At 43.0% G+C, this 21,666-nt stretch overlaps 1 protein-coding gene across 12 annotated transcripts in view; it reads right to left on the bottom strand.

Moving 5' to 3' along the window:
• The window catches only part of ADGRF5 (adhesion G protein-coupled receptor F5), a 102,192-nt gene that overhangs the window by 38,598 nt on the left and 41,928 nt on the right, over window positions 1-21,666 (bottom strand). For all 12 annotated transcript variants that reach the window (XM_072832745.1, XM_072832752.1, XM_072832743.1 and 9 more), the window contains 3 exons: window positions 18,041-18,166; window positions 11,274-11,328; window positions 1,106-1,276 (listed from right to left, as the gene is read on the bottom strand). In XM_072832745.1, the coding sequence (XP_072688846.1) occupies window positions 1,106-1,276; window positions 11,274-11,328; window positions 18,041-18,142 (328 nt within the window). In that variant the 5' untranslated portion in view covers window positions 18,143-18,166. The remainder of the gene's footprint in view (window positions 1-1,105; window positions 1,277-11,273; window positions 11,329-18,040; window positions 18,167-21,666) is intronic.

Raw genomic sequence — 21,666 nt, 5'->3', positions numbered from 1 at the left:
ACTTCTGGGGTAATTTGTTAAGCAGCAATAGATAACAAATACAGAATACAAATACAATTGTGCCTTTTACATTTCTAATCAAATGTGAACAACCCAAACAGTTTCTGATTCCACTGGGGACATTAGAAAATGCTCTGAAAACAGAACGCTTTGAATTTATTTTTAAAACTCAATTAAAGCCATATCACTAGGAGCTGTCTGTTCTAAGGATCAGCTCCTAGGCCAAGGCCCACAGAGTGACTACCCAAAGGAAAGCCATCAAATCATTGTTCCTGAAATAAGAAGGATGCTCAAGCTCTAGTGAATCTGTGGACATTGATGCAGTTTCATGCTTCAGCACTGACAGGAAGTGGCATCCAAAGGGAGCTATGAAGCAGCCATTTCAGGTTCTGCTAGTACATATGAAAAATTAAAAAATTGGAATGCATAGATGATATTGATGGACTACTTAAAATCTGAGAAATCAAAAAATTTTTTAAAAACAAGAATTTTGTTCTTGCCTCCATTTGAACATCATAAAATCCAGTATCTCTCAGTGCTAGCAAGGCAGGAACTTTATTTAAGACAAGCTTCCCAGGTGGTGGTGCTTGAGAACCAGGACAGCTGGCATAACTTCAGAAAGAAAGCAGTATCCAGAAGGCCCAATCTCATAGCCTGGAGGTTTCTAGATTATGTCTTGCTTCCAATCCGGATGTATACCTGGTTTCTATTTCCTGACCTATGATGCCAGAATGAAGGAAACTTGCCACTTATTAATACCTGAACCAGTCCTTGCTGTACCCACTGATTACCCAGAGGCATGGCACCCAGGAGTTTCTCATGAAAGACTGGGCAGTATCTTGGGATGTATTTTGTGACAACCAATACACAAACCACCAAGCAAACATGTGGCCACCACTTGACATAAGGACCCTGGCTGCAGAATTTGCCAATAGGAGCTTCATTCTGGAAGGATGTGAAGTCATAAAATCCATATCTCAGGGCTTTTTGGCTTATTTCACTTGCCTCCTAAGTACAACAACCTACTCTACTAGTAAGGAGCTCAGACAGCCATTCCCCTGATATATCCAACTTTCCATTCTGAAGCAATGGGTCTTTGACTCACCTGTTGTCACCTCAATGCTTAAAATGTTGGTGGCCAGGTCTGTGCTGTTCCCTGGAATTGGGAAACTGAGGCTGTTCACATAAGCTTTGATAGGCTCCAGGAAGGAGGCATTTTCAAAACTGATCTCCACATCAACAGTGTACTCTGCAGGTACTGGGCTGCTGGAGGCAACTGGAAGGAAAGCACAGGAAACCATGAGAACTCACCATGGATGGCAAAGAGAGAATGTGGCAGGCAGCCCAACATTTCAAGGCAATGACAGGACTATGTGGATGCTGGACGAGGCAGCCTCGAGGGATTTCTAATGAACCTTCTTAGAGAAAAAGAAGTTTGTCAACTTGTCACCACCCAACACCCCCTTCATAGTGTTCCCTCTATGACTTGCTATTTATTTATTTGTTTGTTTGTTTTCAAGGAATTATTTATTCATGTGAGAGAGAGAGAGAGAGCAAGCAGGAGAGGGGGGCAAAGGGAGAGGGAGAGATAATTTTAAGCAGGCTATGCTGAGTGCAGAGCCTGACATGAGGCTCAGTTTCATGACCCTGATCTCAGGACCTGAGCCAAGACCAAGAGTTGGACACTAAATTGACTGTGCCACCCAGGCACCCCATGACTTCACTATTTAAAGGAGGAAGGTGGGACGCCTGGGTGGCTCAGTGGTTGAGCGTCTGCCTTTGTCTCAGGGCATGACCCCGCGATCCTGGGATCGAGTCCCACATCAGGCTCCCTGCATGGAGCCTGCTTCTCCCTCTGCCTGTGTCTCTGCCTCTCTCTCTCTCTGTGTCTCTCATGAATAAATAGATAAATAATCTTTTAAAAAAATAAAGGAGGAAGGTGACTGCTCTTTCTGGTCCCAGTGTCATGGTGTCTGGTCCCAGTGTCATGGTGTCTGAATTTGAAAGATTCACGGGCTAAGTTCAGGACTTGTCCTTGCTCTCCATCCTCTCACCCTCTTTGGTTTCCAAGGTCAAGGATTGCTATGTTGAAATGTTGAAACTAGACCAGAAGGGGCAAGAACAGAAACAGGGAGACCTAACAGGGGGAACTTGGCAACAGTCTAGACAATAAAGCCATGGTCCTGACTCAGAAGAATGAGTCAGCATGTTTCCAACACCATCCACTTGACATTCAAGTATTTTGAGATTTGAACTATGCATGGCTGGAAGACCTCTGGGAAAAGTCATTCAGTTAATTCCCTTTGCTCTTTGCCTACGCACACAGCATGGGCTCTTAGTTCTTACTGTGTATCCCTGGTGTCCAGAACATGATAGGTACTCAATGAAAGCAAAATTCACAGGTTAGAATGTAAAATAAAAGATATCTCCAGCTCTTCATCACCTTTCCAAGTTGTCTCCAGACTGAATGACTCTCTGGCATTCTAGATGCATTTGCTGTCCAGCACACAGCCACCACAGGCAAGCCAGGCAATATATATACCAGAGTGTTTTTTCATAGTTTCCTGTATCACATCATGTGTGGTTCACTAGTTGTAAGCTTCTCAAGGGCAGGGACTATTTCTTCCACTTCTCATGGTTTTACTCCATCTGGCATGGAGCTCACCACATAATAAATGTGTGCCCAATCATTTCTTGTTAAAATTATGACTCTCTGAGATAGCCACAGATTCACCTCCCTGTCACTGCCAGAATCTTTGCCCATTTTTGGCTGAAATATATTACAGGAGCAGAGACCAAGGGCTAGTTTCGTAGCTCATGATGAGCCTTCAAAAACTAGGAGAATTTTTTACACAGATGCATTGAGAAGACAAGTTGTGGCTTATTCTATCTTATCAGCCAAATAAGGAAAAGGTTAGTGAATACTTGCAAAACAATTACTTTAAAATTTAACCCAAAGCTGGAAGTATGATGTATATTTTGCCATAAGTTAAAATTCTAGGTATGTTTTCTAAAAGGGCAAAGAATTTTCCCACAACATTGCCAGATTTGTTTAAAATTTCCCAAGGAATATTGATTTGAAGCACTAAAATAGAGTAAGTTTATTATGGGAAACACCAATGAATAAATTTTTGTTGTAGAAGCTGAAATATCTGTTTACTTATAGTGGTAAACTATGTCTTAGAAAGTTGCTTTTATTCATCAACCTTTCTGAGAATTATTTCATTTTGACATCCATCATTCGACTTGCTGTAATTAGCTCAAACTGTAAAAAAGAGTCTTTGCCAACTTTTTTAAAGGTGAGAATATATTTTAAGGTATGTTTCCTACCTATAAAAATGTAATTACAAGTAGAACAAAGTGACTTTTAAAATCCAATGCAGAAGCACAGTCTGTCATGATACCATGGTGATGCCTCTAATTTCCTGTTTTCTTTCTGATTCTTCAATGGTTCTGTGATGAAAACAAGCTTCCCAGAAGAACTGTTAACCTTAATTTGTGTGATCCTAACTCTAGACACCATACGTTGCCCTCTGGGAACATTTGCAAGGAGGGCGGCCGCATGAGATTTACAAGGTCTGCCTTGAAGCACATTTTTTTTTCCTGAAAAGTAATGCAGCAATGTTTATACCCTCCAGTGTATTTAGTTCCAGGATTCTCTTCACAGTAGGCAGTCTATCTCCTCCCATGAATCTAAACAGGATATCCTAGACGGCAGGGATTTTTGGAAGAGTGGAGTCAATAACAATCCCACATACCCCACTTCATCAACCTCATTGTTGCATCCCAGAGTCTGACCCTGGCATGGCATCAGTGCCTGCCCGAGCACCATTCCTAACTGCTCATCCTTGAGCCCACCTCTTTGAGTTATTTTCAGACATAATTGCAGAACAAGTGTGTGTCTGGAAAGCACATGGTGATTCATGGATGCATCATTCCCCACTGAAACCAAGGCAGTCCTTCCAGTGAGATCTTACAGGGAGCTGAGCCAAAAGCTTAACATACTAAGAGGAAAGTTCCTGTGCCTTTAGCAAATTCTCTTCTATGGGATTTGTGCAACTAAAATGAAAGCACCAGCTTCCAACATCCTCTTCCCCTCATCTACCTTTAATGTTCTTCAACTTCTATACAAGTTTCAGAATAACCTTCCACCTGAGTGACACTTCTCCCTAGAGATCGGTAAGGATGGGGGATGTCCTCTAGAGAAGGAATATCTTCAGCACAAAAATAGTCAATTCTTCAAAACAGTTTCAACAACATCATAATAATTCAGAAGGCTATAGGCGTGCCCTTGGAAGTAATCTATTCCAGTGGTCCGCACATTTGATTGATGATTATGTATACCTAGAGAGTGCAACACACACGGATACTTTGGAGCCTCAGCCCAGGTGAGTCAGAGTGAAATTTTTATGAATTAGGCCTAGAAATCTCAAATTTTTTTTTTTCAATTCCTGCTAGTGATTCTGGTGATCACCCAGGCTTGGGATTTAATGTTTTAATTCAAACGAGAAAACCAAGAAGGTAATCCTGGAGAGCCAATATTAGCACCTAAACTTGTGGGGGGTTTTTTGTTGTTGTTTTTGGTTTTTTTTTTTTTTTTTTTGGTATGTGTGGCTTTTTTTTTTTTTATTGTTTGTTTCTTTTGGGTTTTTTTGCCTTTTTTTTTCTAGATGCCTTTTGCTGCTGCTCCTATGGGGGCAAATAATTAGGTGGTCTCCAAGCATATTTGTTCAGCTCTTCAGTCATAACAGATGGATCACAAATGCTCAAAATAACAACAATAATCATAATAGTAGCTGCCATTTATTCACTGCCCGGTAGGTTCCGGAATCATGAGGAGAGTATGTATACACCAATTTGGAAATGATAAAACTGAGGTTTAATGGGTTGAAGCCACATGAATGGCAAACATCAAAACTGGGATTTGAAACCACATTTTCCTGACCATGTTACTTTAACCATTCCCTGCCACAGTTCCAATGGAAGAAGATAATGAAGGTGATCATTTTGTAAACCCATTGTAAACCACTGTACCATAAAAAGAAAAAAAAAAAAAACAAGGCATTATTATTAAACATGTCTTTAGTACTAGTGTGGAATTCTTAAAGTAAATTTTAAAATAGAAGCATATTCAAGGGCAAAAATACTAATACATGGAGGAATTATCTAAAACTTAATTCTATTTGTTTCAGCATAATAAATGTCTTAGAAATCCACACTGAGGAGGGTACTTCAGTGGCTTGGTGGTTGAGCATCTGCCTTTGGTTCACATCGTGATCCCAGGGGTCCTGGGATCAAGTCCCACATCAGGCTCCCTGCCAGGAGCCTGCTTCTCCCTCTGCCTGTGTCTCTGCCTCTCTCTCTGTGTCTCTCATGAATAAATAAATAAAAATCTTAAAAAAAAAGTAAAGAAAAGAAATCCGCACTAAGGAAGAATGTATTGTGACCCCTTGTCATTGGCACTCATGGATTTTGACATTAAGCCTTGCTAGGTTTATTCATTTGTGCCTTAATTTAAAGATTTATTGATTCATAGTAACTTTACTATTTATGGACATTTCAGGCACTGTGCTAGGGACATGGGGTAAATAAAAGAGGCAAAGTTCTACTTCCATGAAATTTCTAGCCTCATGTAGGAGGTAAAAGTAAGTTGAAACTTCACTGTCGGGTAGTTCTGAAGGGCATGGGGAAAATACAGCAGGATAAAACAACAGCGGAAGGCAAAATGAGGGTAGTGTGCTTTTTTTGGAGAATGGTTAGAAAGGACCTTTGTAAAGCAGTAAACATTGAGCAAAGATGCAATTGAAACAAGGAACTGTCACATGGATATTCGGGGACTACTCTCCCCAGGAAGAGAAAATAAGCACGAAAGCCATGAGACAGTGATTTCCACGGCTCATCTGGAGAACAGCAAGAAGATGCCCCTCCTGATCTGGGTCATTCCTTCTCCTCTTGTGTCACAGCCCCACAGGCAAGACACATGGAGCTGCCACCCGGCCTTGTGTCCCTGTAAGGCCCCAGGGCAAGTGCCTGACTTTAAAGAAAAGTAGCTCAGCTGCTCAGGTGTCAGCATGACCTGCCTGGATGGGACCACTCGCACTCACAGCCCCCAGGCAGGTCCACCCACGATCTGAGTTAAAAATCCCAATTCCTGCTCCTCTGGCCTCTCCCAAATCTGAGGACTTCAGAGTGGAGGAGAGTGATGTTCCTGGTCCTGTTCCAGGCTACACGGGACTCAGGAGGAACAGAGGCCAGTCTTCCCACCTCTCTATAGAAGGCCCTTTAGAGGCCCTATGTGCTCCTCCTTTGCAGCCTCTGGACCATCTGATTCCAGATAGTTTAACATGTTTGCTTTTTCTCGGGCTTCTGTGGCCTCGTGTTGTTTGCCTGAACTTTTCTGATTCACCGATGTCCCAAGTGAAGGTAGGGCATCCCAGGTGTCATCGGTGTCACAGATGGAGGCCTGTCAGCAGGCCCAGAGACACAGACCAACCAGGATTTCCCCTCTCCTTTCCCAGAAATCGCTGCCCACCCCACCACACAGTACTTATCTTAAAGAGACATTTCTGGAAAGTTGGCCACAAACTCCAACAAGTGGTTCTGGGTCTTAATCATAGCTGTTTAAGCAAACAATACTATTTTTGCCTGGCAACTCTAATAGGAATCATGGCTTCTCAGAAGCTGGAGCCTAAGCATATGGGTAAATTAATCTCCCACCTGCCAAAGAATGAAGCCTGCTAATTCCAAGAGAGAAATGAGTTGATGTGATTTTTTTTTCTCTTGACCAAAAGGGACAATGCTTCTTCATCCCCAAAGATTTGGCTCTGCTGTTTCTCACCCTCAGCTTTGTAGCAGGTAAATATTAATACTAGTAAGTAGCAATTTGGCAACAGCACTTATATCCTACTATATCACTGTCAGCAGATAGTCAAAGGATCCTGTTCTCCCTTTAGGTTTTAGAAAGGTTTGTTCACACAAACCCACCAGAAACCCAGGTTATGGCTCGCTGGCAGGTGTGGATGGAGGGGAGGGTGGACAGCATTGTGTGTCATAGAACACTTGACTGTCAAGTCTGGAGAAATTAATCAATTCTGCTAGTTTGTCTTATACCCTAGTCATCAAAGTCAATCCCATGTAAAATTCTTTTCCCACTAAGATGAAGACAATGCTCCTTACTCCCTACCTTACAAAGCTGCTCTAATAATCATGGAATGGAATCTCATGAGCAAGAGCCAGAAACATGTTGAAAACTAGAACTCTGCACTATGAGCATGGACATTAGAGACAGAAAGAGGTGGGGTGAAGTACCTTCTTTCCTGGGCAGGCCATTTAATCTCAGTAAGCCATACTTTGCCATCAGTATAAGGGTAATGTTTTTTTCTGCAGAATTGCTGCTAAGGAGTTGGCATGAAGACCCCTGGCAAATTATGTGGCAGTAAGCCAGGCTGAAACAGCAGGTAGAAATAATAATATTAATTATAGTAAATGTGAGGATTGTAGGACATGCAGAAATCTGCAGGTGGGTCAAGAAATGCTAGTGCTATTCCAATCAGGTCTTGCCTTTTAGAGAGTTAAAGCAGACACACAACACTAATTAGAAATTAAAAGAAGAAAGCAGTCCCAACACATGGAAGGTCAACCCTAAAACCAAGCTCAGACACCAGGCCAAGAGCACCTCCATCTTGAGATCTTACTCTGCCACCACCTTCCACCTGCTTAATGCACTAAATGCCACATGTTATCATAAGAAAGATTAGGGCCACAAAAAAAAAAAAAATCCCAGATCTGTTCCTCAACCTGGAGAATGCACCGCATTTCCTGGATGCAGTTGAAAAAGGGCAAGCTCACCCTGGGGCTGCTAGGTCGCAGAAAGATGGAGATTCCCACGCTGGCAGCCAATAATCCAATGTTCTCACTAGGTATGTACTAAAATGTAAGCATCTCCAGCACAGGGTGATGGATCTTTCTCAAAAATGTATCTGCTAACAGTCGTTCCTTTTGAAGCCAAAGAAGAACACGTGAGGACGTTTCAGCCCAGGGCCTACGAACATTCCCAATGAAGCTCAGAAACCTGGCCTGGAGAACTCACAAAGTGATGCCGAGAACACGTTTGTGTTACATCTAACCAATAAGAAACTTCTACTCTCACTCCCCTCGGAAGATGAACCGTAAGATTAAATTTGGAGCTTATTGGCAAGCCTCCAAGATAAGATTTCTATTCCAGCTCCGGGTTTTACCTCTGGCCTCCGTACCCCCCAGACACCCTGCTGTGCACTCTGGAACACTGCTGCCCTTCATCCGTGTCAGATCTGTCTCCAGTCCTTTTGATCTGCTTCTCGTAGTATCTTTCACACGTGTTCCCTTTTCTCCTTTCCTATTTCCCTCGAGGGGCCAGGGCCAGTGATGGTCCATGGTGCTGGGCCTTCTCGCTGCTCTCCCTAGCACTGACTTCTGCGACTAATTCATGCGGCCACAACCATCTGCCTACTTTTCACTTCAGATCATTTCCATCCTTCCCTTCCCTGTGTCAGTCTGTCAGGTGATCTAGAGACTACTTCCTAGTGTAATCAGGACATAACTCTGGATGCATTATTCTTTCCCTCTGCTCCCCAGAAACCTCTGTGCTCCAACTGGCAGATCCACCCTTATTCTGGCCTCTGGCTCCTGGGTTTTTGTGTAGACTTCTCTTCCCTAATAGAGTTCTGAAATAGTTTTCCAAAAACACCAACTTTTATCTCATGGCATCTCTCCTCCTGCCTTCAGTGATTTTATGGGATTTTCTCTGTACCAGGGATATTTCAGGCTCTTTCAAATGCAATATTATTTTTATAAATAAATATTTGTTTTTAATGAAAACAAAAAACAAAAAAAAAAACCCACAAATAAACCCCTAGATAACCCTAATAACATTTAAATAATATGGACATAATATTTGATCTTCTCAACAACCCTATAAAGTAATAACATATATATTTGTATGCGTATGTATGTCTCTGTGTGTGATATGTATGTGATATATATTAATACACATACATATACTTATATTTGTACACGTGTGTCTGTGTATCAAGGGCCCAGTGAAGCTATATAACGGACCAAAGTCACCTAGGAAGAAGTCCATAGTGCTCTGAGCACAAATGTGCGTGCAAAAGTAGATCCTACTTTTAAAGATGATTCTATCCCAAACCCTAAAAAGCCAATCCAGTATATCAAAAGGACATTCCTTTTGAGGATCCTCTTTCTCTTGGGAATTTTGTTTGTACCTTTCCGGTATTTCATACCCAGAAAGGGGGAAGGAACGTCTATGTGCAAGGGGATACCACCTTGAAAATAAAAACTGAATCCTATCCTCTCACTTAACTAACACACCAAACGGAACACAGACACCTCCGTGAGGCATCTGCGGGATGTAACTTTCCTGCTGGTTTCTTTCATAGGTTTCCTGGAGAGCGATGTTGTCTGATGTAACTTATCTGTGCTCTAGCGCCTGGTCTTTCCATGGCCATTTCTTACTTTGGTGATTTTGTAAAAGTACCAAGGCCAATCCATCTTCTGCAGATGAGGGGTTGAGTCATTAACACTTCCAAAATGACTCTAGAGGCCTAAGAGCACAGAGGATCATGTATAATAAATGGAAAAACATGTTTTTATGGTCATTTATCATTGTCGTGATTGTTTTTAATGAAAGCACATCTGGAAAATTTTGGAATGCCAAATCCTTAGATGTAGAAATGGTTTCCTCCCTGAAGGCTAACCTCTCATGATGTCACCGTGGGTCAGAAGCAGCTGGGCCCGGAAGTACAGAAAGACATTACTTTTACAACCGTATGGTCACCAACTGTCCCTGAGGAAGCTGGCAGCCAGAGCCCTGTAGGAGCCTGGAAGAAACCTGGAGCCAGAACTCACCCACAGATAGTTTGATTTTAAGAAGAAAAGTCTTTCAAAATACTGAACGGGAACATCTCCAGCTCTGTTCCTGTCATAGGGTGCAAGGGGACTCAGGGCTGGAGTAGATGTAATGATGCTTATTGAAAAGCATGGAAAGTGTGGTCTATGTGCTTCAGACAGCTTCAGGGAAGAAGGGGAGGGGGAGAGTGAGGCTCTATAAGGATATGAAACCAAGCCAAAACAGGAAAGAAAGGCAAAAGAAGAGAAAATGAGGGTATGACTTCCCAACAAACATTTTGACACCTTAATAAAATATGATCAAATTGTCATTTCAAGCAACTGGCAAAGTTGGATCGGGATGCTGCTCTGGAAGGAGCTCTCACAGAAACACCTTTACTCTGGCCTCAGGGAAAGCCTGCTCACCTTGACTCTTCTTGACTCTCTTAGGGTCAGCTTCTTGACTCTTTTAGAACCCAAGACTGAAAAAACCAAGCCACAGCACATCTGGACATGATTCAATCATAATCCTCAATGTTAAGAAGTTCTATCTTCTCCACAGTCAGTACAGACACTAAGGCAGCGGGCTTTTAGCGATAGGCACGTATCCTCAACTCACAAAGGGGTTTCTGTGACAGGGATATCCACTCTCTTCATCTGTTCACTCATTTACTAAAAAGCTGGGCTCAATGCCAGGCTATAGAGATAAAGAGGGCTCAGAAGAACTCATGTCTCCTGGGGATGACAAACAGGAAGTAAAATCATTGCAGTGCATTGGGGCAAATCTTGTGCTATGGGGATGTAACAAGAGCAGTGGGAACACAGTGAAGCAGCCCCTCCCTGTCTGAAGAATCAATGGAAAGCCTGACATGGCAGGGGCCCACGTGAGCGGAGACTTAGGTTGGAGTCCCCCAGACCACAAAGTGGGGTGGTAGGTGGGACAGCGACCATGTGAAAGAAAACTGAAGAACAAGGGGGAAAAGCACATGGGGTCTGATAAGACTTGAACAGGTGATTGGATTTCCTCTCCAAGGCAGTTGGGAGCCCATGAAATATTTTATGCAGGGAAATAATGGAATCAGATAGGTGCTCTTCAGAGGTTACCATGAGGAAGTAGGGAGCTAAGGAGAGAGCCCTTGGGGACAGACTCTTCAGGATCTCAGGAGAGCAGTGAGGGAGGAAGTGAGGAGCTTATAACATGTTGCTAAGATCCATTTAATGTCAGTAGGGAGAGTAGGGAATGGAGTCCCCTTCGTAATTACTGCTGGAAATTAAACCCCGATGGGCTTGGAGACTAGATTATGTGGATCACAGGATTTGAAAAGTTATAGCAAATGTCATGTGATCGGACTTGCTAGAAAAGACTGCTCAGCAAAGAGTTTACATACCTGCTCGTTTTTCCCTTAGTGGCTCCTTCTCTGTTAGTTCATGTTCATGGAGAATCTGAAAGGACATTTTAGGAAACCTGTCAGTTAGTGGTAGAGATGTCTTTTTCCATAGCTTTCTGCTCACATGCCCCCCAAAGGAGTGGAGCTTAGGGCCGCGGGTCCCAGTGAGCATCTTGTGCCCTGTGGATGGCAGGTACTCTTTAATGTGAGCTGCTGTTCACTTTTTATAGATCACCCTTTTGACCCAGGAGCAGAACAAATCACCAGATTTGAGTTTCTGCGAGTTTCTGCAGTTTGAGTCAGGTCAAGAAATATAAATTATGGTGATCTTCATTTGCGCTCTCTCCCTTAGGCTGAGTCATTCCAGCGACCTCTTAGACAAGTCTCACGCCCTCTCCTCAGCACTCAGCCTGTCCCCACCCCAATCTTCCTGCTGTATTAGGGCTGTCTAGATGATTCATGTTGAGAAATCATTTTATCCTCCTTCGGTCCTTTTTCTCCTGGATGTCACTTCCTGTGGCAGGGTCTGGGAGAGCTGGCTCTAGAGTCAGACTCCCTGGGTACAAGGCTGTGCCACTTACTAGCTGTGTGATCTTGAGGAACTTCTTGCTGAGCCAAAGTTTTCTTTTCGGTAAAATGGAACAATAATATTACTGGCCTTGTAGAACTATTATAAGAATTAAATGAACAGCCATGTGACACATAGCCCCTAATACAGTTGAATTGTATTGTATAGTATAATAGTTAAGAGCAAGGAATCTGCGGACATTGAGTCAAATCCTAGCTCTGCTATAAAATGACTGTGTGACCTTGGGCAAGTTATTTAACCTCTCTGTGTTTCAGGAGTCATCTATAATATAGGGATAAGAACAGCCTACCTCATGAGGTTGTCATAAGGATCAAATGATTAACAAACGTAAAGCACTGAGAATAGTGTGGTGACATGGTAAGTGCTATTTGGGGACCAGGCATCACACTGTTCTAGGGGCACCATTCACAGGAACTCCTTTGTCTACACACTGCCATTTACTTCAACTCTATAAAGCTCTTCTCCTGGAATCATGCAGCTTCTTTATTTAAGAACTAACTTTGAGGGCAGCCCTGGTGGCAAAGCGGTTTAGCGCCGCCTTCAGCCCAGGGTGTGATCCTGGAGAATCAGGATCGAGTCCCGGGATCGAGACCTGGGATCGAGTCCCACGTTGGGCTTCCTGCAGGGAGCCTGCTTCTCCCTCTGTCTGTGTCTCTGCCTCTCTCTCTCTCTCTCTCTGAATAAATAAATAAATCTTTAAAAATAAAATAAAATAAAGAACTAACTTTGATTGGCTTTGCTGTTGGGATCATTGCCAATTCTGCAGCTGGTAACCACACCTTGACCTGACCTGGGCTCCCTAGCTCATCCCTACTAGGATGTGCTTCCCAATCCAAACTCCCTTCAAGGCTCAATAGAAGTGCCAGATAGCCCTACCTTCTGGGCTGTGTCCTTTACCATGAACTCCACATACCTATGAATACCACCCAAGACAGAGCTCCTTCTACCATCTGTGTGGTCTACCATTAGTTTCTAGTTATCTCTCATCAGAACGATATTAAAAAAATAATTCCTGAGATGTATCCAACACCCCTGTGCCAGGTACTGCTACGTACTTGATGTGTGCTTTGGTATTTAATCCTCATGACCATCTAAGACATCGATACTATTATTACCCACATGTCACTTATGAGAAAGCACAGTTACAAAGAGGTCAAAGGACTTGCCTAAGCTCATGCAGCCTTTAAGGGCAAACCCAGGACTCAAACTCAGCCAGTCTGACTCTGGAGCCTGCATTTGTCCATACAGGCAACTAAGTGATCTTATCAGGAGATACCCCAGGAAACTGTGGTTGGCCTCCGTGACCCAGTCTCTTACTCAGTACCCTTTCTCTCTCTCTGTTGCCTCCTCCTATGCCCTCCTTCTTTTTAATGACAGTATTAACATCCATGAGGATCTGTAGAGGGGGTGTGTACCCGGCATTCATAAATGTTCTTGAAGTAACAAAGAGAGGAATGATGCATGGCAATTGGAATTTCAGAAGCCCAGTTGCTATTTTATTTGCAGTGGGCCTATTTTAGCCCCACTTAAATGCATGAGAACCAAAAAGGAGCAAAGTTAACGCATAGAGATGGTTCCTGTCCAGCTTCCCCTGGAGTCAGCTGGCTTTGGCTCTGTGCCTAGGCAGAAGGCAAGGGTCTTCTGCTGCTTTCCTGCCTCCATCCTCCCTGGGGCCTGAGGGCAGGGAAGGAGGAACCACCAGAAAGTGTTCTTGGTCCACTCTTCATGGGTTGTGATTAGGGGACTCAGCCTAGGAGAAGGTGACCACTGGCAGTCACTGTTGGGAAGCTCTCCAAGGTCTAGATTTCATTTTCTCCATTCTCCAGAAGGACTAAAGAATTAAGGGTAAAAATCAAAGTGCAGTCATTTCCCTCGTACATGGGATTTCCATCTGTGACCATAAAGATCACTTTCCTCAGCTCTCCCAATCCAACTTAGCAGGGCTGGGATATGGGGACAAAACCTACCTCTTTAACATGAGGCCATCTTTTTTGAGAAACACGACTTTTTAACTACTTTCTGCATCCTGATGGTGATATCCGGAAGTGTCAGGGGACATGACTGCAAAGTGCTGCCCTGCAGCTTTGCCATCTACTACTTCTGTTGTCCATTGAGGATACACAATTTCTTGTGAGAATTACCTATTTTTTATTTTAAGCTGGGCCATCATTGGGACAAATGGAGGAAAGACACTGAAAGCAAATAACGTCTCAGGGGAGCCCCCTGGTGGTGGTGGTGGTGGTAGTGGTGGTGGTGGTGGTAGTGGTGAATATCCTTGGCCCTCCCAACTTTGAGGAGGTACAAAGAAAGGGTTTGCCAGGACATGGGGCCTGGATTTCAACAAGGCAAATGCTAGAGTCCCACCCAGCACTGAATCCCACCACCTCCTCTTCTTTGTAGTTGGAAAAGTCATTCACTCATCCTAAGACTCAGTTTCTTACATTATGGAAAGTAATGTTCTGAGGCATACCAGATGCTTGTAGAGTTTTGGCAGCGGTGTGTGTCTGTGTTTTGCAGCCAGCCTGGGGTCACTAGGGGCTATCCTTGCCCTCCTTAGTTCTCATGTGACCCCAGTTCAGGGACCTTTGTGACTCTGGCACTTAACTTTTCTCTCAAACGTTGGGTGCTGAGGAGAACTCGCAGGGGAGCATGGATCTTGCCAGATGAAATAGTTATTTCAGACAAGAAAACAGAACCTCCAGGAGGCCTCCCTCTGCTCGTCCATGTAGAGGTACCCAGATGAGCAGCTGAGGACAATGGCCATCTCTGTCCAAAGAGGATTTCCTGATGGCCAAGTCTCAGCCAGAAGACACAAGGTCACCAATTCCAGGAAATGCCTCACCTTTTGGGCATGATGACTTTCAAATAATTGTGTATGGAGGGAAGAGATGGCCTAAAGAGGACGTGAACAATCAGGATTGAGAGGTGGCGTGTTATGGGCAGAAAACATAATCCCAGGGAAAAGGATGACAAACAAGGTAATCACCAAAGGCCCCCAGAGGTCGCCAAACCTCACTCCTCCTCACCAAGGTACTGTCACTCAGTCCTCTTTTTTTCTTGACCTGGAATCCCCGATTTAACAACTTTGCTTCTGGTTAGATCAATTGTCTCAGCAACGATCAGAATACTAACCTGGGTTTATTTGTACTAGTGTAGGACAAATAACCAACAAATCTGAAGGGCTTGCCGTACACTAGCCACTGTGCCAAGGACATACATGTCCATGCATGAGACTTTCTAATCCTCACGATAAACCAGTGAAGGAGATACTATTTATTCTCATATTATGTAGAGGAGACAGGTTCAAGGAGATGAAGAAACTTGAAATTTCCAAAGCTAACCAGAGCTGGGATTCAGATTCAGCCATGAGGTTGAGGTTGAGAGTCTACATCCTTGCTCTTCAAAATGCAGTCACTGGAGCAGGAACAAAGGTGATTTGTCAGAAATGCCACATCTAGGCCCCACCCCAGACTTCCTAAGCTGAAATCTGTATCTTAGTAAGGTGTGCAGATGGGCTAAGGCACACGCTGAAGTTTGAGAGGCTCCATTATTGCACTTTTAAAGCCCATCCCCTCATATTTGCACCCATGCATGCTCATAGCCATGTTATCCAGAATAGCCTAGAAATGAAAGCAACCCAAGCATCCATGAATGGATACATGATAAACAAAATGTGGGATGTGCGTACAATGGATCATTATTTGAACTTAAGAAAGGAAGGAAATTCGCACGCCTATTACAACAGAGGTAAATTTTTAGGGCATTATGCTAAGTGAAGTAGGTTAGTCACGTAAAGGCAAATACTTTAGGATTCCACTTACATGAGGTACTTAAAGTAGTTGAGGTCATAGAAAGTAAAATAGCGGTTGCTAGGAGCTGGGGGAAGGTGAGGATGGGAAGCTGTTTTTGAATAGGTATAGATTTTCAGTTTCGCAAAGTGAAAAGTCCTGCAGCCTGGTTGCATGGTAATGTGGCTCTATTTAACACTAACAAACTATACACTTAAAAATGGTTGAGACCGTAAATTGTATGCATGTTTATCACAATAATTTTTAAAAGCTCATCATCACAAGTTGCATTTAAAATGATAGGTGATGTTGGCAAATTGAATTTAAAGAAAATATTTTTAAAAATAAAATAAAATAGTAGAAGGGAACTGAGTGGCAGCTTAGGGCAGTATAAGCTGATGAGGCAGGTTCAAGTTCATCTCTCCAGTGAGGGGTATCTTATGCCTTTGGGTTGTATGAAGATACCATATTTCAAAGGCAGATGTAGAGAGCAAAAGTGGGACCCTTTGGGGTGGTGGTAGGAGTTTCCGGGAGATGGAGTGTGAACTCTATCAGCAGCCTTGGAAAGTCACTGACATATCCACTGACCAGCCTATGCGCTCCCCAGATGGATGGAGGAGCTTTGTTAGGGCCACTACAGTGAGGACCAAGCTGGAATAGCAAGAGGGCAAAGCTATGGCCATGAATGCTAGGAAACTCTGGAGCAAAGGTACAGCTGACCCCACTGCTCAGATCATCTCATGCTTGGGCTTTCCCGCTACAGGTCTGAGTAACTAGAGCTCCACACTGACCCTGCAAATTCACAGGAAGTATAATATTTCTCTCCTATTTATTTGAACAAGCTGCTGCATCTGGTCACAGAAGGTGAACTCCACACTGGAGTTTGGGAAAAGAGACACATGGTATACAGCTCCCGAATCATGAGAGAAATAATGAAAAAGACAAAAAAAAAAAAATTGAGGTCAAATGAAAGACATAAAAACAGAAAAGAGGGAAGAGGTGCATAAAGTTATAAAACAAAATCCTAAAAGTAAAATGAAGCATCTTATATATGACATTAAATGTGAATAAATTTATGCTCCCCTAATCAAAGTCAGATTTACTCAGGTATGGTTTAAAAGAAAAAAAAAAAAAAAACTTCAAGCACATGTTGTTTACAAGAGAACCATTAACACATTAAGGGCTACGCAAAAAACAAGAAACAAAGGTCAGGCAAACATATAAATAAAAACTGGATTGGGGGCGCCTGGGTGGCCCAGTAGGTTGAGTATCCAACTCTTAGTTCTGGCTCAGGTCATGATTTTTAGTTGTGAGATTGAGTCCTGAGTTGGGCTCTCACCGAGTGCAGATTCTGCTTAAGATTCTCTTCCCACTCCCTTTGTCCCTTCTCTGCTCATGCTGTTTCTAAGTAATAAATATCTTACAAAAAACCCAGGGTTGATCATTGAAATAGATGACAAAGAATTAAAACAGAAAGCAGAAAGCAAAGCAAAAAGCAACATTCTATAATGCCAAAAGCTACTAATGAAGCTCTAACAATAGTGATAGACTGAATAAAACAGCACTTAAATATCTTTTAAAAAAATCAGTAACAAAAGATGCTACAAATAAATAATAGCAAAAAAAAATGTGTCAGGCACTGTTCTAAGGCACCTAACAAATATTATCTGAACAAATTCTAGCAAACAGGAAATCAATACTTTTATCATCATTCTACAGATGAAGAAACGGAGACACAGAATTACGTCATTTTCCCAAGATTTCATAACTAATAACATGCCCTGTCTCTGGTGCCCGGAGTGGTGTCAGGGAAGGAATAAGTACTAATTTCCATATGGAATAAGGGAATATTTCTCACCCACTTTCATTAAGCTAATCTCCCATTAACTTCTCAAGACAAGACAAAACTACCTGGAATATTTTGTCAGCAAAATATTTAAATGACATCTATGGCCCTTTCAGCTCTATCAGTCTGTGACTGTGACACACACACATACACACACAGTCACACTAATACCTTGTGAAATGTGTTCTAGTGTGATGCTCAAGTTTAAATGCATTCTTTGAGAACATGTCTCCTGACCCACCCTCAAAATCTGCCTTATAGTCATTGTTCTCAGTTTCAGAGTGGGGTTTCAGGTTTAAAGGTGGCCATTTAGTTAAGGAAAGAGGCTGAAGGATGTTCCCTCGACCACCACTGATGCCAGAGTATGGTAAGTTATAGCAAAGTAGACACACGACATCCATTTATGTTCACCACTCCACCCCCACATTTGCAACATTTTCTCAAAGGCCCTAAAAAAATTTCTAAAGCAATTTCCGTCTCTGACATTCCCAGGAAATCAGAAAAATCTGACAAGGAAAAATATAGCAGACATGGGTGTACTCACCAAAGGATGAACAATAGATTCTAAATTCAAGTTCAGTGTAGCTTGGGAAAAATAAATCACAATAAGCATGAAGCACAGTGTGGTTCTCCTTGGGGATTTCATTTCTTTAGGATTGAGTTGCTTTGCCTGAAATGTAAATATGACAGTTTAGAGACAGAAGAATTTGTTTATCAAACATAGAACCAGTAAACCCTGTTTAGAAAGTCACACGGCAAAAGGAGGAGGACAGAAGGAGCATCAAAGTATCAACTTTAGAGAATATTTTCTCCTCCAGGCCGGAGGCTGACAATATGGTCAGGAAGGATGAGGGTTGGGAAAGGCCCTGTACAGAGGACAAAGATAGCAGATGTTTGGGTACCTTTCCTATATATATATGGAGAAGGAGAGACAGAATGAAAGAGAAAGGAGAAAGAGGGGAGGGTACAACGCAGGAAAAAGAGGAAAAGCTACAGAGCAAGAAATACTTCAAACATCGTGATCCAGTACACATAATAAATGAACAAAAGGATCCAGAGTACAATACCTACCTTTGCTACATACAACGCACTCATATTTTCAATTCAATCTTAACCTATCTTGCCCTATCTTTCCTTTTAATTTTGGTAGCAACCCATTAAATTGACCTCCTGATGCATATTGATGGACTATGACCCATTAGTATGAAAACTCCTGGACTTAGTCATAAAAATATAGGTTGTATTTTACAGTCTTTTATAGAACTACGGTGCATAACATAGAATATTCATATAATATGTCCCATCTAATGCACTGATAAGATGCTGGTGATTTCTGATACCTACGTCTTTATAATGCTGGCAATTAAGGTGAAGTTTTTGGTGACTGGATTAATCATTGCTGCATTTAAAAAGTCAAGTATCAGATTGCATCATCCCAACCCTCGAGGGTCTGGGGACCCAGACAAACCACTTTGTACATATTCCTTTCCTCACTCTTTTATGTCCATGTATTTTTGTGAAAAAGAGCACTACATCAAGAGGCCAAAAGATACAGATTAAGATCCAAGATCACCGTAAACTGTGTATCCTTGGGTAAGTCACTTATCTTCACTGAGTCTGATACTCCCCACCTATGAAATGAGGATAGTTTTACCTCCTCTAATTTTCTCACAGACTCTCCTGAGACTTAGATGATTAAAGCCATGAAGAGTCAAAGGGGTGCAGGCTGGTCATTAGTGGAGTCCAGAGGGCGGCCATCAGGAAGGGCAGGCCTTGGCCCAGGCAGTGCGGGGTGAGCCAGGGGACCGTGGCCAGGATAATGCACAGATGGTAGCCAAGACTTACATGCCAGGGAGAATTGTGTTTCAATCACCAGCTGCCGGCTGCCTCCTTTTCCTCTTCCCCAGTGGAAAAGAGAGAAGCATAAGGCCCTGGAAAACTGACCCAATTTGCAGATCTGGCAATCAAATACATTTTTAAAATTCTGCAACTCAATGACTTTCAGAAAACGCTTTGCAATTTAGGTTACGAGAATAGATATCTCAACCAGATGCATCTGCTGTAGGGCACTCATAGCAACCAGTTCTTTGTTCAAAGGGAACAGGCTTTTGTGAGAACTAAGCAGACTGAGCCTGGTGATAACAACTGCTCCTGGGACGAATTGAGTACAAAGGGGGCAATTTAACCTGTTCAGGCCCACCTTAGTGCACTCTACTACCTGGTTCCAGATAGAGGCAGTTAGTCAAGAGGATGAGACATAGTAGCTGAATGGTTAATGAACTTCCTTTGACAAGTGACAGCCAGGAAGGAACCCAGGTGTTAGAGGGTCTAGAGCTGACTCCATATCCTTTCTACCATTTCCCACTGTTGGCCTTGTGGTCAGAATTAGTAAGAATTATAATATCCCCAAATGGTCCTGTCTGGCCCTTTTGTATAGGCCACTGGCCAATACTACCCACTGGCCCCATCTTTCCCCAGCCTCCCTAGGGACAGTTCTTGATTAAATTAACACTCTTCTCTTTGTTGACCTATTTAGTGACAACAAACTCACAAGTCAATAGCGGTGTAGAAGGGACCCTACTGTGGGGAAGGGAACTTTCTCTGGAGGCAGGAGAATGGGAACTGGTACATAGTCATCTCTTGTACAGTTAGGGTGAAGGTTGGGTTCTCCACTTGACAGGAGAATGCCACCTTGTTGACAGAAAGGTAATATTAAAAATATTTGACAACCAGTTTGGTTTGGGCCTGGCCAAGATACCAGCTGAAGATCAATTCTTTTGGTGTTCCTACATTTTGTTGGATACCTGAAGACAAAATGCCTTTACCTATATCAATAATCTTTCATTAACCCTCCGGCTCACAGCTGTGAGGAAGCCAGTGGAGGCAGTTTAACTTGGCTAATGGTGAAAAAAAAATCTAAATTCACCCAATTAAAGGCAGGGAGTAGAACCCCAGAATCAAGGCACTATATATTCAGTAGAGTCCCTTTGATTGCAAATCCCCTAGAAGTTCATATGCACTCTACATTCCTGGATGAAATGGCCAACAATAGCCAAGAAGCACAGAGACAAACAGGCAGAGAGGAAAGAAAATTATCTCCTGTCGTTCTCAATTTCTTTCTCTTTTTAAGTCCTAAATCCTGGATAGTCTCTATTAAAACTCAGCAACATGAATGAGCTGGCTGTGTCTTAGAAAAAGCTGGGAAATATGATCTCATGCTCAGCACAAACCCTGGGGTGATGGGCCACTTCCGGATCTTCTCTGACCCTATTTTCCTGTCTGTGAAGTTAGAAGACGAGGAGAGGGAAGTCAAGCGTCCTGACATCATATGCCAGGAATAAGTCCTCAGGATTCCCAGCAGCACTGCATTTATTTGCAGGATGGGGGTCTGGCTTCCTTGAAGCAGTCCCATAATGACGTTATCTTGAGGAGTGATTATGTGTCAGGAACTGCCACTGCAAGACTGACCTGAAACGGACCAAGGACCTGTTCTCCCACATCTTAGGAACCACCAGTGCTTAAAATCAACTGCTTTCCTGGAAAGCTTTCATCAGCCCCGACTTGCCCAGACTTTGGGGTAGAGGGGAAGCAAGTGGGCTTGGGTGCCTTTGCAAGGTTAGAAGCATGGTCACAAAATAGCCACCTCTGTGAGGTCTGATCCCCCAATGTCATCATCAAGTTGTGATTGCCAGCTCCATCTGAGTAGGGCAACAGTGAGGTTCATTCTGGAAAGGATTAATTTCCTAAGCTCTACACAGCTCTGCCTTTTCATGCTCTCTGGTTTCCTTAGCCCCTCTCCCCTTGGGACCCTCGCCTGGATACTCTTCTGGATCCTCTTGAGGAAGAGGAAGGCGGGGTGACAATGTGAATGCACACTTGCTCAGTCTCTCAACTGGTGCGTCCTCCTGCCTCCAGCCCAGGGCTCTACTCCCTACCCTAGCCCAGCACACAGTCCCTCCCCTTAGCATTGCCTAGAGAAGAATTTCCCTGGAGTGTTTGTGCATCGTCTCCTTCAGTGGTTCTTATCTCTGGCTGTACATCAGAACCATCAGCTGAGGAGTTTCTTTTTTTTTTTTTCATTTGCTTATATGTTGTTTTAAAATCACCATAGGCCAATTGAATTAGAACTTCTGGGGTTTGGGAGTCAATATTCTGCATCCATCTGAGCTG

This window comes from Canis lupus, chromosome 7 (genome assembly GCF_048164855.1).
Source record: "Canis lupus baileyi chromosome 7, mCanLup2.hap1, whole genome shotgun sequence".
Taxonomy (NCBI): domain Eukaryota; kingdom Metazoa; phylum Chordata; class Mammalia; order Carnivora; family Canidae; genus Canis; species Canis lupus.
This window is presented reverse-complemented; position numbering and strand designations above follow the sequence as displayed.